Source organism: Camellia sinensis, chromosome 10 (genome assembly GCF_055761805.1).
Source record: "Camellia sinensis isolate YWXY chromosome 10, ASM5576180v1, whole genome shotgun sequence".
In the NCBI taxonomy this organism is placed as follows: Eukaryota; Viridiplantae; Streptophyta; class Magnoliopsida; order Ericales; family Theaceae; genus Camellia; species Camellia sinensis.
The window spans coordinates 3,466,581-3,480,462 of NC_138970.1; the positions used below are offsets into that span (position 1 = coordinate 3,466,581).

The window sequence follows — 13,882 nt, forward strand, 5'->3', positions numbered from 1 at the left end:
TAAAAAAATTATAACTCAAAAAAATCAACTAAGAAACTTAGCCTCCGTTTGGCAAGAGCTAAACGAGGCTTTTTTGGCTATTTTAGCCACAAAAAACAAAATAGGCTATTTTAGCCACAAAAAACAAAATATCACATCCAACCCATAATCATTACATTCTTCTCTCACAAAAAAAGCCAAAAAAGCCAAAAAGCCAAAAAGCCCTTCCCAAACCAAACTTTTTAGCCCAGGCTAAAATAGCCAAAAAAGCCAAAAAGCCAAAAAGCCAACCCACTTCCCAAACGGAGGCTTATTCAGCTTGTTTGGTTTCCAAACTCCGGATTCACTTTTCAAAAAATCAAAAATTTTTATTTTCGTGTTTTTTTTTTGTTTTTACTGAATTTTTTTAATATTTTAAGTATTTTTTTTAATTTTTAAGTACACCTAACATAAATACACTTAAAAAAAAATATAATATCTGTGAAAAAATATTTAAAAAATTCATAAAATTCAATAAAATTTTCGTATTCTTGTATATTTATTAATTTTTTAAAATATTTTTTTACAAATATTTTACTTTTTAAATATATCAGTACATCTTAAAAAAATAAAAAAATTACTTAAAATTTAAAAAATATTCATTAAAAATAAAAAAATATAAAAAAATAAAAAAATTAATTCCTAAAAAATTAAAACCAAATAATTGTTTTTTTTTGCAAGATTTGTATATTTGTGACCAAACACTTCCCAAGGTATATGATTTAAAGCCCTAACACGTCTCTCTCTCTCTCTGTCTCACTCTCTCTCTCCAACAATGGCGACCGCTTTCTTATCAAATTTCACTTACTCCGACAGCCTAACCGTGGTCGGAATCTCCGTCTGCACCGCCATAGTCTGCGAAGCCATCTCATGGGTTCTAATCTACCGAACAACCTCGTACAAGTCCCTCAAATCCTCCATCGACAAAGCTTCAAAGAAGCTCGAGACCATGAAGACCGATTCGAACCCTTCCAAGCTCAGCCTCAAGAAGTCCAAGACCAAGAAGATCGATCGCGTCGAGTCCAGCCTCAAGGAGTCCAGCCGCGATCTCTCCCTCTTCAAGTTCAAATCCGGCGCCGTCGTCGCTCTCGTCCTTTTCGTCGTCTTCGGCCTCTTGAACTCTCTCTTCGAAGGCAAGGCCGTCGCGAAACTTCCCTTTGTTCCGGCGCGAATTGTCCAGAAGATGAGCCACAGAGGTTTGCAAGGGGACGATCCCACCGATTGTTCTATGGCGTTTTTGTACTTTCTGTGTTCGATTAGTATTCGGACCAATTTGCAGAAGTTTTTAGGGTTTTCGCCGCCGAGAGGTGCCGCCGGAGCAGGGCTTTTCCCAATTCCAGATCCCAAGAGCAATTGATCTAATCCAAACCCTAATTGATCAATCTTCGGTACCCTACTTCCTTCTTACGTCATATTTTTCATCATGAGGAACTCAGTTATCCTGAAATTATTTTTAGTTTTGGTTGTGTAATTGTGGGATTTTCTGATGAGTACTTGGATTGATTTTAATTCAAATAGAATTTATCTGATACTTGATCTTTAAAATATATCCCTTGCTAGGACTACATGTGTATGTGCAGTTGTGCGCTATACAATTTTGATGATATAGGTGCCAAAGTTAATTGATTGATTCTAATTGGTTTTATGGTCATGATGTTTTAAGTTTTGTGATTATTCTTGAAAGAATATAGAAATATGGAGAGAAGAGCCTGAGTAAAATTAGTAGCATTAAAATTGAATATATGGAATGCAATTTTAGTAACAATACAAGTAAAAATAATCAAGAAGTGAGGATTGAAACTAAAAGACAACAAAGATTGAATATTTTCGTTACCTGAGTTCGATTATTGAAAAGGATGGATAAGTTGAATATGATGTGATCTATAGAATGGAAGTATGTTGACTTTTGACATATTATTTTGTGATCAATGAATACTGAATCAAATAGGCTAAGAAAAACAAACTAGGACAATAACATTCATTGTTGTAATTTGGCATAACTAGAGATTTGAAGGAAAGTTACTTACATCTGCATCTCTCGTCTTAACCCACTCCACACTTTCCAACTAGACTTTATCAAATCTCTCTCTCTCTCTATTTAATTGCAATTACACACTAAAATATTATTGTTCATCTATTTTTTGTAGTTCTATTCTTTTTCTTTTCGCATGTATTCTTTTTTGCATTCCTTAAGTCTTTTTCTTTTCTATTCTTTTCTTTTGTTTTTAAACTTTTGAATTGCCTTCTATTTATTACCACTACAGAATGCAACTATTATGTTTTATTTATTTATGTAAAGCATAGTTGTCAAATTGGGATTCGTATTGTAAATCGAAATAGTTTCGTACCGAATCGCAAATCGAATCGGATCGAATCGTGAATCATAAAGATTCAGTCATTTTTTAAATTACTTAAAAATATATATATATATATATATATAAACATTTAGATGTTAAATATGTTTTATGAAGATGAAATAAGTAGACTTAAATCAATGAAAATATTATTTTGAATGACAATCACGTAGTTTAATAGGTACGAAGTTAACAAAAGTTCCTATGGAAGATCACCATCTTATATTTTTTCTTTTTTAGATATTTCTTATCAACCATTCTTAATAAATATAATAATTAAATAGACAAACTATCAATTTTCAAAGTAATAATAATTAACAATGATATTGATATTTGGACAATAAGCATACATACTTTTCTAAGTAACAATGAACAAATAATAAGAAAGAATTATTTAGAATATTTTATTTTAAAACCTAAAACATTTAAAAAGGTATAACTAACCTCACACATGTAATATTCAACTATATTCAATTTAATAAAATAGCAATAGATAATTTATAATGTAACTTTAATCTTAAACATCTTTAGAAGACATATTATGTTTTTTTGGAGAAAAAAATGAGAAGAAAAGTTAAAAATATGTTGAGTTTGACTGAATCTGATTGGATCTTATTAAAAACTCCATGATTACTAAAATAACAATAAATCATGTATATATATGTTGGTTATCTTGGTATTAAACGCTATTAGAAGTTATATTATGTCATTTTCACTAAAAAGATGGAGAAAAAAAAGTTGAAGATATTTCGGACACAACAATTTTAAAAATTGCATGAATCGTAAAAAGTGAAACGAATCGTGAATCGATTGTGAATCGTGCGATTCACTAGAGATTTACTTCCAAAATAGATTCACTTATCGATTTGTATTGATTTTGCAAAAATTACGAATCGAATCGTGAATCGTGAGATTTTGATAATAGAGATGTAAAGCTCTCCTTCTGTCCCTAGTGGCGTGGGTTGAGTCATGGAAATAGCCTCTCTAGAAATAGGGATAAGGCTTCGTACATCTTTCCTTCTTTGGACCATACTTTAGTGGAAGCCTTGTGCATTGGGCTGTCATTTTTTTTTTTTAATTTAGAAAGCACTCCTTTTCTTTAAATTCTTTCTCTCTTTTGAGTAGCTACCAACCATCGCCCCCTTCTCTCACTCTCAGCACCCATCTACAACTCCCAACACCTCCACCATAAGAACATAAAGAAAAAAAATAACAATTAAAACATTTAGAAAATTGATAGTTGATAATCGTAAATAGATTTTATGTAAGGGTTTGGTATTTAGAGATGTTTGGATGTGATTTTCTATAATTTTGATTTAGTTCCATGCTATTTGAAAAAAATCGAGTTGAAATTTTGTTCAGCTATGGTTAGCCGAACAAGCTACGATGGCCTTTGGTTACCAAACATCTTGAGGTTGTTCGGACAAGTAAGACTAAACGTCTTAATTTTGCCAATTGTGGTCCATTCAACAAGCCAAATCCGATAAACTTGATTTGTTCAGTTATCTAAGACCAAACAAAGCTCGAACGTAGAAAAAATTTTAGTCTCGAAAAGGTCATCATACATATCAATACCATTCCCCTTTCATTTTCTACCCGTCGTTGTCTTCCTTCTACACACACACACACACACATATATATATATATATATATATAGAGAGAGAGAGAGAGAGAGAGAGAAGATGTAATGTTAAGGATGAGGGCATGTTTGGTATTACAAGGGGTGTAAAAAGTTACTTTTCAGATTTCAAATTTCTTTAGGGGGATTAATTCGAAAGTCGGTGTAATGAGGTAAAACCATGGTGTAAATAGAATCACCCATTTTAGATTAGGGGAGATATCCAAAGATGGCTAGAGTTTGGACATAGAGAAAGGGTGTTGCAAGAGTTTTTGACGTTGCAGCGGAGAGCATGAAAACGTTATAGTTTGTTTTTCTCCTAAGTAGTTTTAGGAGTAAATGCGTGTTTTAAGATAATTGTCTAGGCAGAACATGAACTTCTGGAAAAAAATGTAGAAAACGGCAAAACTAGGGTTGTCAGCCTATTGGCCCAGGTAGTTATAAAAAAAAAAAAAAAAAAAACCCTATTGGCCAGGGAACTGACCTGTAGCTGGACTGCCCACCTCTAGCTTCTTCAACTGTTCTAGTTTGGGTCGGGTTTCAAGTCCATTTGTTTTGTTTGATTCCCAACACAAGTTTTTGGCTTGGCATGCATACTCTTCCTCTCCCATTGGATTAAAAATTCAGTATGACGGTGATTACAAAATTATTATTGACATGTGAGATCATTCTTCAATAATAAACCACCACAGGAGAGAGTGAACCCCACAACACCATATGGGATGGTGAACCCCACCTATTTTTTATGTAATTACCTTGACCCAACACAATTCAGTGCCACATCTGCATAGTGGGGTTCACTAGATATCCACTTGGTGATTTATTACCGGACATAGTGATACTTGTAAGTGATGATGTGGTATCACTTTGGCGACTTGCGAGGATTATATAGAAGATGAGATGAAAATTAAAGTCACAATACTTCACTAGAAAGCAACCAAATTCAATTAACTATACATAAAATTGTTTGTTTGTCTTGGAAATCCATTTTTTGGCCAAAATGGAAAGAAAGTTACTAGGGAAAAGATATCCCAATGATCCTTCTAGCTAGGATGGCCTAGAGTTTGCTTTGCTTTTTTATGAACACACTCTAGGTGGAGTCTAAAATTACAAGCCTCAGTGCATTCAATAGCAGCACGATCATGGAAAAGTTCCCCACAGTGGTTACATGGGGAGTTACCCTCAGGATGTTGAACGAAAGTGAGATTGTGCCAAAAGTGATCTACTAAGTATAATTTGGTCCCAAACTTGATGTTCAAGTATTTCTCGATGGGGTGGATGCATTTTGTATGAAGAGATTGATTGCAATCTCCACAATGATAGAACCAAAGCTTCAAATTTATTTCTCCCTCACAGATTTCACAGTAATACTCATCCATGCTTTCGATCAGGCTCAGAGAATAGGTTAGGGCGAAGGGGTGTTTATCGTATCTATGCCTAACCGTACCTGGTAACAGTGCACATCAAGTGTCTAGGATAAAGTTGCAATCGTCACAGATGAATGTGAGCCCAGAAAAAGTACAATTGCATGCGGTGCACTGAACATCATCACCAGATGTTCTCCTTAGCGTGAGAGTGTGGGTGTGAGCTTTATGTGTGATAGCACTTGGCAGTGAAGCACATTTGACATCCACAAAGAAGCTGCAATCAACACACCCAAACACAAACCCATTACAATCGGTTTTGCAGCCTTGGCAAAGGACTAACTGACCTGTGTCTTGGGAAAATTTCCTGTGAAGATTGTGTTCCGGGTGACATGCGCAGTCCAAGGTATTGGGTAGTTTTGCACACCACACATGGAGAAAGAAGTTGCATGCAGTGCAACTATAAAATGAAGCTGAAATAGGCCGTACACACCCGTTGCATATTTTGTCATTGTTCGTAGTATCATTTTTGACAAACTTCTGTTTGCTTCCAAAACTCGATTCATCATTGATTTGAATGTCAAAAAAAGTTAATGGATGGTCATGACTCTCGTGGTTGATCTCTCTGTCTTTCTCATGGCTGATCTGTTTTGCTTTCTTATTTGCCCCTTTTAGGCTGATCTCCTTCATAAATTCGGTTATCATATCAACAGATTCATCAGGCATTGGCAAGCTGATCGGATTGGGGTCAAGATCTTCGTCTTCATCCTCCGTTTCCCCATCCCTAAAACCACAAAAATTTAAGAAATGGTTGGATCAAATGAAGGAATGCAATGATATTCACATGAAAAAAAGTAGAATAGAGTTAATAATTTTGAGAACGACCAAGTCTACGTACACAAGTAAATCACTGAAACAATACTAAGAACGTATCCAAACAGGTATCCTCAAGCTGGTATCCTCATTATGTAATTATAAATATTTTTGTATGATTTAATTGTGTGTATAGAGACTTATTCTTAGGCAAAAAGGTTTACCTGGGAAGCTCCGGCTGCAACGGTGCACAATACAGATGTGCATAGTATTTGCATTTGGCACAACAATAAACCCAGTATGAGATGTTCACTTGATCACTACAGATTTCACAGACTGTTGAGAATTTCGTATATCTAGATGGATGAGAATGGATGAGCGTGAGAGGGTGACGATGGCGATCACTACGTGGAATGATGCTGGGTAAAGAAGCACATTGCTGGCTGACCCAGAATCCACAGGTGGAACATAGAAATGAGGCGTCTCTATGTTCTTTGCCGCAAGCATCACAGAGAAACAAGGCTGGCTTGTGCAAGGGGATCAGTGGGTGTTTGTGAAATCTTGTGTCTTCAACCTGCTGTTGAATCCTGTATCCCATGGAAGCACAAACTGCGTCGAGCCTGAAGTTGCAGGAGGGGGAGGGGCAGATGTAGGAGAACCTCTTAAGCGTTCCCCTGCAGGCAGAACATTCTGTGTGTTTGTAGCGATAAGGTTGATGTTGAAAGAGAAGAGGGTGATCGGGGTGTAAGTGGTGTTTTACTACCTGTTCGGGTTGTTCTGCACACAGTTTGTGCAAGAAAAACCTGCACTGGCTGCAACTGTAGGAAGGAGAAGGACCCGATACTGGTTGCTCACATCCATAGCAGAAACTGTCGATTCCATCACTCTTATGCTCTGTATTGAAGATCAATGGATGCTCGTGGCTAGAATGCTTGAGCTCCATCTCTCACTCTCTCTCTCTCTCTCTAGTATAGGAGGAGGAGGAGGAGGTCTTGATGAAAAGCAGTATTGGGTGTGAATTGGATGACCAAAGTTGACTTTTATCAGTTTATTGAAACCATTCCTTGTGAACAAGGCCCAATCAATTCTTCGAGGACAGCTGCGTTTATCCTACTTTGTTTGTTTGTTTGTTTGTTTTTTTTTTGTTTTGCTTTGTTTTGTTTTGTTTTGTTTTTTTTTTTTTTTATGTATGTTTGGTCATTTTTTTTATATTTTATTTTAACAAGTTCTATTTTTTCACCTTGACTTTTCAAGTTTTTTAATTTTTTTTAAAGTTAATTTATGTTCAAAATTAGATAGAAAATGGTACATTGACAGTCACGTAGTATAAAAATTTTTTATTATATATAACTTATACCTTATACAAACTCAAATTTTAATATAATAATATATTTTTTATGTCATGTGGTAGTTAACGTGGCATTTTTTTGGGTCTAATTTTAAATATAAATTAATTTTAAAAGTAAATTGAAATTTTTTCAATACACTAAGGGTGAAAGTGGGAAAAATAAAATTTTAAAGACTAAAATAGGAAAATGGCCAAATAATAAAGAGAGAAAAATGTAATTTATGAGTAGACTTTTTAGTTATAACTTACAACAATGTGAATCATAGATTTTAAAGTCTTTTGGCAGCGTTTGATTTATGTTTAGAATTATGATTTGAGAATAGAGTTATATTTTGAATTTGTGGGTTTTAAAATTATGATTTGAAAAGAGAAAATTTATTTAGTTATGTGTTTTAAATTATGATTTGAATTGAGTGGTGAATTTTTGAAATGGGTGTTAAGTTTATAAAAAGTTATTTGATTATGAGTTTGAAAAGAATTTTTTAAATCTAATAATAACTTATAACTTATAATCAAAGACAATTTAAAATTTTATTCGAAACTTGTAACCGAACTTTTTTTCAAATTTAATTTAAAAAAATAAAAGAATTTTGAAAATATTTTTTATTTACAATATTAAAAAAAATATTATTGTTGTTTTATTTTTTAAAAATTACTGCGACAAATTAATTCCTATTTCAATTTTTTTGTTAATTTTAAATGAATGTCCAAATAATTTGTTATTTTGGTCTCAAAAAAATATTTTCTATATTTAAAAAATATTAAAAATAAATATAATTTTCCCCCCCTCAAATAACAGGTCTAAGTTGCAAAAAAAGAAAAGAAAAAAATACTGTTTCGGTTAACTGGTTGGACGTCCAGAAATGATCTAGTAGAATAAAAATTCAAAAACTCTCGGGTTTACCAATCATGTTTTGAAAAAATGTTTTGAAATTGATTTTGAATCATGGTTTGAAAATTATAAACAAACAGAAAGTTAATAACAAGTGTAGAATTATGATTTAAAAACTATAAACAAACAGAAAATTGATAACAGATGTGTAATCCTGATTTGCTCTAGATATGATGCTGGCAGGTTGGTGAGTTGGGTTAAAACAAGTTTAACGGTTCTTCATAAACTTAAACTGTAAGATATTTTTCTAAAACTTGAATGTATAATACTTGAGTGTACGGGAAAGAAATAAACCTTCTCGTATAATTCTATTGACTAAGTCTACTCTCCTTCATACGTCGTCGCTTTATCACCTGAAAACACAAACGTGAGCTAGCCGGCGGGTGTGTGCCGGAAACCTCTTCGATACCTAAGTTAGTAAGCTTGACAAATAGACAAAGTTCTATGTATTCAGAAAGCAAAATTATGTGTTCCCTCTCCAAAGGTGATGTTTGTGAGCTTTTATAGGTTTCGTGTGGCACAATCCTAGTAGGACTTCTATTCCTCCATGCAGAGTCCTCATAGGATTTAACCTCCTGAAGGATAATCTTTATCCTCCAACACCCCCCTCACTGCTTAAACCAAGTGAGATGGTTATTACCATGGCCGAACTCCAACATGACCGAAGTAATCATAGCTATGCTGAGCCGCAGAGTAGGCCGAACTATCCTTAGTTTGTTTCTTTCTTTTACTCCTCCTTATCTCGGTGCTCTTATGCACAAATCATGGTATGTTTAGACCGAGCTACTGAGTAGCAAGGTTCTGACCGTTCTAAACACAATACATCATGACCGGACTAACTCTGAGACCGGCCTAACTCCAAGTCGCTTCCGGACCGGAGTAACTTTACATTTCTCTCGGGCCGGAGTAATCTTTTACCTCTCTTGGGCCAGAGTAATTTTACGGCCTCTTTACCCAGCCCTTCGTACTTTGGGCCATAATGTCCATCTCATAGCTCGGCCCAATTTTCACCAAAATTACCCTCTCAATTGCCCCTTAATTCCATCTGCACAGCATGATTGGGATTACCTGTCTGTCAGCCAAGCTGAAGTTTTTAAGCCTTTCCAGCTGAGCTAAAAAACCCTTTAGCCTTTCCAGCCGAGCTAAAACTCTTAAGTCTTTCAGCCGAGCTAATTTTATACCGGGCTCTGCTTATCCGGTCAAAACGTCTCTTCAATCACAGCGACTGAATCGTTTCTCCTTCCCAGGACACGTGGCACGCTCTGATTGACTGAGGACGGCTGTCACGCCGTCTTCGTACTTCGTGAAATTTGAACAGTCCCGCCCTTTTTCCTTTTCCTAAAACGAGCCTCTTCATTTTTGCCATATTTTGTAACTTCTCCCTCTCTGTGCCTCTACTACTTCTTCAATCTTCTGAACTCGTGTTCTTCACTATTCTTCGTTTTTCTGAAAAAGCTCGTGAACTGCTGCTTTTTGCTTCCATCTTCTGCTCCTGCTTCCTCATCTGGTTAGTATTGTACATCTTACTTGCTCTGTTTGTTTTCGTATTTGTTCTATGTGTTTTGTTTCCTGTGTTTTTTGCAAACACGTTTTTTCCGTTTTGCTTTGCTCTGTACTTCTATGGGAAAAACTTAACAGTAGAACATATGAGTATATGAAATATCCGGTAGAAAACAAGTTTCTGATCCAAAATCATGATGCAACCGAACTAGGATACTGTTTAAGCTAGGTAAAAGTCTAGTCAGCTTACAACCGGACTAACACTTCATGTTCACACCAGTAGCTTTGAATAAGTCAAACCATTTCTTGATAGACCTTAGCTGAGGTAACCAACCGAACTAAGTTTGCACTTAATCACACTGAGATACCTGAACTCCAACCGATCTAGGCCTTTGGGGCTAAACCAGCTTTCTTAGTGTTTTAGATGGAACTCAGAAAGCTGCCCCTAGACGATCAACCGGTCAAACAGAACCGTTTCCACAACCGAGATATCTAGACGCTTGCCAAGCCCGAACTAACAAAGCCCTGCTCAAATCGAGCTACAAATCACCTTGCAGAAACCGAGTTAGAACCTGTAACATCCACATAGCCGAAGTAGGGCTCCTATTTTTTGTACTTTTATTTTGTAGCACGGTCCGATGACCTGTGCTTAACCCCTTTGTTTTCTACTTTGTCGACTTAGGTTGCCCAAACACTCCTCTGCGCACTCAACCGAGCTACTGAGAACCATTTTTGGACCGAACTAATTTATTCGTAAATTATACAATAAATGGGGAAGTATAGGTATCTAGTAGACACTCCGGGCGGCCTAGCCGAATTCAGAAAAGACTACAATATACCCGATGACGTCCACCTGATTTTAGCCGAGAAAGATGTCATTCCTTGGGGCAATGAAGGCTTTGTCCCCTTCACCCTCTTATCCATAATTGAAACCGGACTACGGTTTCCAGTGCAACCTTTAATTTGCGAGTTTCTTAGGCAAACTAGACTATGCCCAACCCAACTATCCACCAACTCATACCGCATAATAATGGGAATAGCCGAACTAAACCGGCAAGCCGGTCTCAACCTTGGTCTGGCCGAAATCTTTCACCAATACTCCATTGGTTCGAAGGAAGACGGCTAGGTGTACTATCTCAGAATACGCCGCCATCGTGAGAAAATAATAAAGAATACACCGGATAAAGACTTAAACGACGACGATTTTTTCTGGGTGTCTGGGAACTTTGAGGACCACCAAGCCCAGATTCCTGGCCGAAGGATCAATTGGAAAAAAGGAGAACCCGGTATAATTACTTCGGTTTTCTTGCGTGCTATTTGATATTTCAGTTTTTTAAACTTTCAGCCGGACTAACAGTTCTTCTTTTGCAGATTCTGCCCACCTCCATTCTTTATATAGCTACCCAAATCTAGCGACTTTGCGCGCCGCACTACGGTGTCCAGAACATAGTTGGGCTAAGCTACTAAAAATCGAGCTGACCTACAGATACAGCGGCTGCCGAAAAGCGAGAGTGACCGACTTTCTGCTCGAGGAGGCCCCAGAACCGGACCCAACCTTACCAGAAATCAGACTAATCCCACTAACTGCTGAAGAGGAAATGGCTAAAATGAACAGAGTAAGGGCGCTTCTAACCGAAACTAACAGACCCGAAGTACCGCCACCAAGCCAAACGCAGCCTGCCGTTATGGCCTTCCATTCTCAACAGCCTTCTTCCTCATGCCCCTCTAAGCGCGCCCGATCTACCCCGACCGAACAACAACTTGTGGATGAGGACGAATCCATCCCTCCACCAAGTCCTCAACCCATCCTTCAACCGGAGCAATCTGACCGAGCTGACTCCTCCAAATGGGCTCCAATTCTCACCTTTCAAGACCGAAATATCCGAGAGACTGACTCGGTCGTTGCTGAGAAGGATCACTTGATGGCTTTCAATCTAGCCAAGAGTGTTTGCCTTCCAAAAGATATGGAGCACCACAACAAGCAACTAAACACCGAGCTGAAGGCCATCCGGTCTTCAACAAAATCAATAATCCTGGTAAGTGGCTCACCCTTTTCTCTGTCTAACTTTTCCCAACTGTCAGTCCGGCTAAAGAGAGTTACTACTCTTTTGCAGGCCATTTAGAAGAACAATATTGCACATAAGAAAGTACTGGAGCTCCGCAAGACAACCAGGCATGCCATGGCAGATGCCGAGGCAAAGACAGCCGAACTTGAGCATGCCAAGAAGCAGATAGCCGAGCTATAGTTCGAGAACGGCCGCTTGACCGGACTTGTTAGCTCGGCTGAAGCTGAAAAACAAAAAATTGCAGTAACGGTGAAAGATAAATACTTGCGCGAGTTGGCCAAACTTGAAGGCAAAAAAGACGCCAAAATAGTTGATCTCAAGAAGAAGGTCGGTGATGCCAACGCCCAAGGTTTCAAAGAGGCGGAGGGCCTATACATTCCGCAATGTGAGGGGGCGAAGGACTTGTTCTTTAAGTGTGGCTGGAGGAGTGCTGTGGAGCAGCTCGGCTGTGGGCCTGAAACCGAGGTCTATAATGCTCCACAGTACTTCATTCCGGCCTCACTAGCGGAATATGCTGCTTCGGTCCAAGAACAATTTTTGCAGGATTCAGATGATGAAGACGATGAAAACGAACAAACTGTTACTCCGGTAGTCAACGAGCAAGTCAACGATCAATCAGCTCGGTTGGAGTCAACGGTTGAAGACCTGACTGTTGAGCCATCGACTGATATCGTTCTGCCAGTTGCTACTGAGACTGATCTTCCATCTGCAACCGGTGTTCAAGTTGATATTGACGCCGAAATTGAAGACCTTTTTAGTTGATTTTGTACTTTTCTTCTTTGTTACTTTTTGCTTCTTGTAACCGGGCTATGGCCCCTCATTTGTATTTGATTTTTGATGAATGAAAATTTTCTTGAACTTATTTCGGTTGAACTGTATGTTTGTACTTGTAATGATTTTTCTATGATCTTTTCACTTCCAACTTTTATCTCGGTTTTAGCTGGTCAATATAACTATGCTTACTAGCCAACCACTCTTTAGCCGATATAATTACTTCGGCTGAGGAGTAGAAAGAGTTAAAAGCCAGCTAACCACTCTTCAGCCATACCCTTACTTCGGCTGAAGAGTACAAAGAGTAGGTTTAATCCAGCCAACCACTCTTCAGCCATACCCGTACTTCGGCTGAAGAGTACGAAGAGTTGGTTTAATCCAGCCAACCACTCTTCAGCCATACCCTTACTTCGGCTGAAGAGTACGAAGAGTTGGTTTAATCCAGTCAACCACTCTTCAGCCATACCCTTACTTCGGCTGAAGAGTATAAAGAGTTGGTTTAATCCAGCCAACCACTCTTCAGCCATACCCTTACTTCGGCTAAAGAGTACAAAGAGTTGGTTTAATCCAGCCAACCACTCTTCAGCCATACCCTTACTTCGGCTGAAGAGTACAAAGAGTTGGTTTAATCCAGCCAACCACTAAGTTAGTTTTTTCCAGCCAACTTAGAATAATGTTTGGTTATTCCGACCAAACGTCCTGCAGCCTGGATCCTTATCCTGGGCTTAGAAAGGGTGTTGGTTTATTCCAGCCAACCACTCTTCAGCCATACCCTTACTTCGGCTGAAGAGTACAAAGAGCTGGTTTAATCCGGCCAACCATTAAGTTAGTTTTTTCCAGCCAACTTAGAATAATGTTTGGTTATTCCGACCAAACGTCCTGCAGCCTGGATCCTTATCCTAGGCTTTGGAGGGGCGTTGGTTTATTCCAGCCAACCTCTGTAGAGTCCCCGAATGCCCCGGGGAGAAACGAGTCCCCTCCGTTCCGTTCGATATTGGGCTCACTACAGCTCAGGACTCTAAAATTAGTCACGGTTCTAAATCTGAACCAAAGAGTCCAAATCCGGCAAATCGTTTTGAGAAAACAGATTTTGAAAGAAGTGCCAAACATGGACTGCTTTGCCAGATACAGAGTCGCC

General features: G+C 37.8%; 2 protein-coding genes across 3 annotated transcripts; one reads left to right on the forward strand and one right to left on the reverse strand.

The window, feature by feature from the left end:
- The first annotated feature begins 691 nt into the window (after positions 1 to 691).
- LOC114314346 (transmembrane/coiled-coil protein (Protein of unknown function DUF106, transmembrane)) lies at positions 692 to 1,563 on the forward strand. Its single transcript, XM_028260826.2, has one exon. The coding sequence runs from the start codon at positions 794 to 796 to the stop codon at positions 1,373 to 1,375; it is 582 nt and encodes a 193-aa protein (XP_028116627.2). The 5' UTR covers positions 692 to 793; the 3' UTR covers positions 1,376 to 1,563.
- A 3,330-nt stretch (positions 1,564 to 4,893) lies between these two features.
- On the reverse strand, positions 4,894 to 7,400 carry LOC114314347 (uncharacterized). Of its 2 annotated transcripts, XM_082893149.1 has the most exons (3): positions 6,931 to 7,400; positions 6,392 to 6,841; positions 4,894 to 6,138 (listed from the first exon to the last, which is right to left on the reverse strand). In XM_082893149.1, the coding sequence occupies exons 1-3, from the start codon at positions 7,047 to 7,049 to the stop codon at positions 5,454 to 5,456; spliced, it is 1,254 nt and encodes a 417-aa protein (XP_082749275.1). In that variant the 5' UTR covers positions 7,050 to 7,400; the 3' UTR covers positions 4,894 to 5,453. The 2 variants fall into 2 exon arrangements, with proteins under 2 accessions (XP_082749275.1, XP_028116628.2); XM_028260827.2 differs by having other exon boundaries at positions 6,392 to 7,400.
- Between the last annotated feature and the right edge of the window lie 6,482 nt (positions 7,401 to 13,882).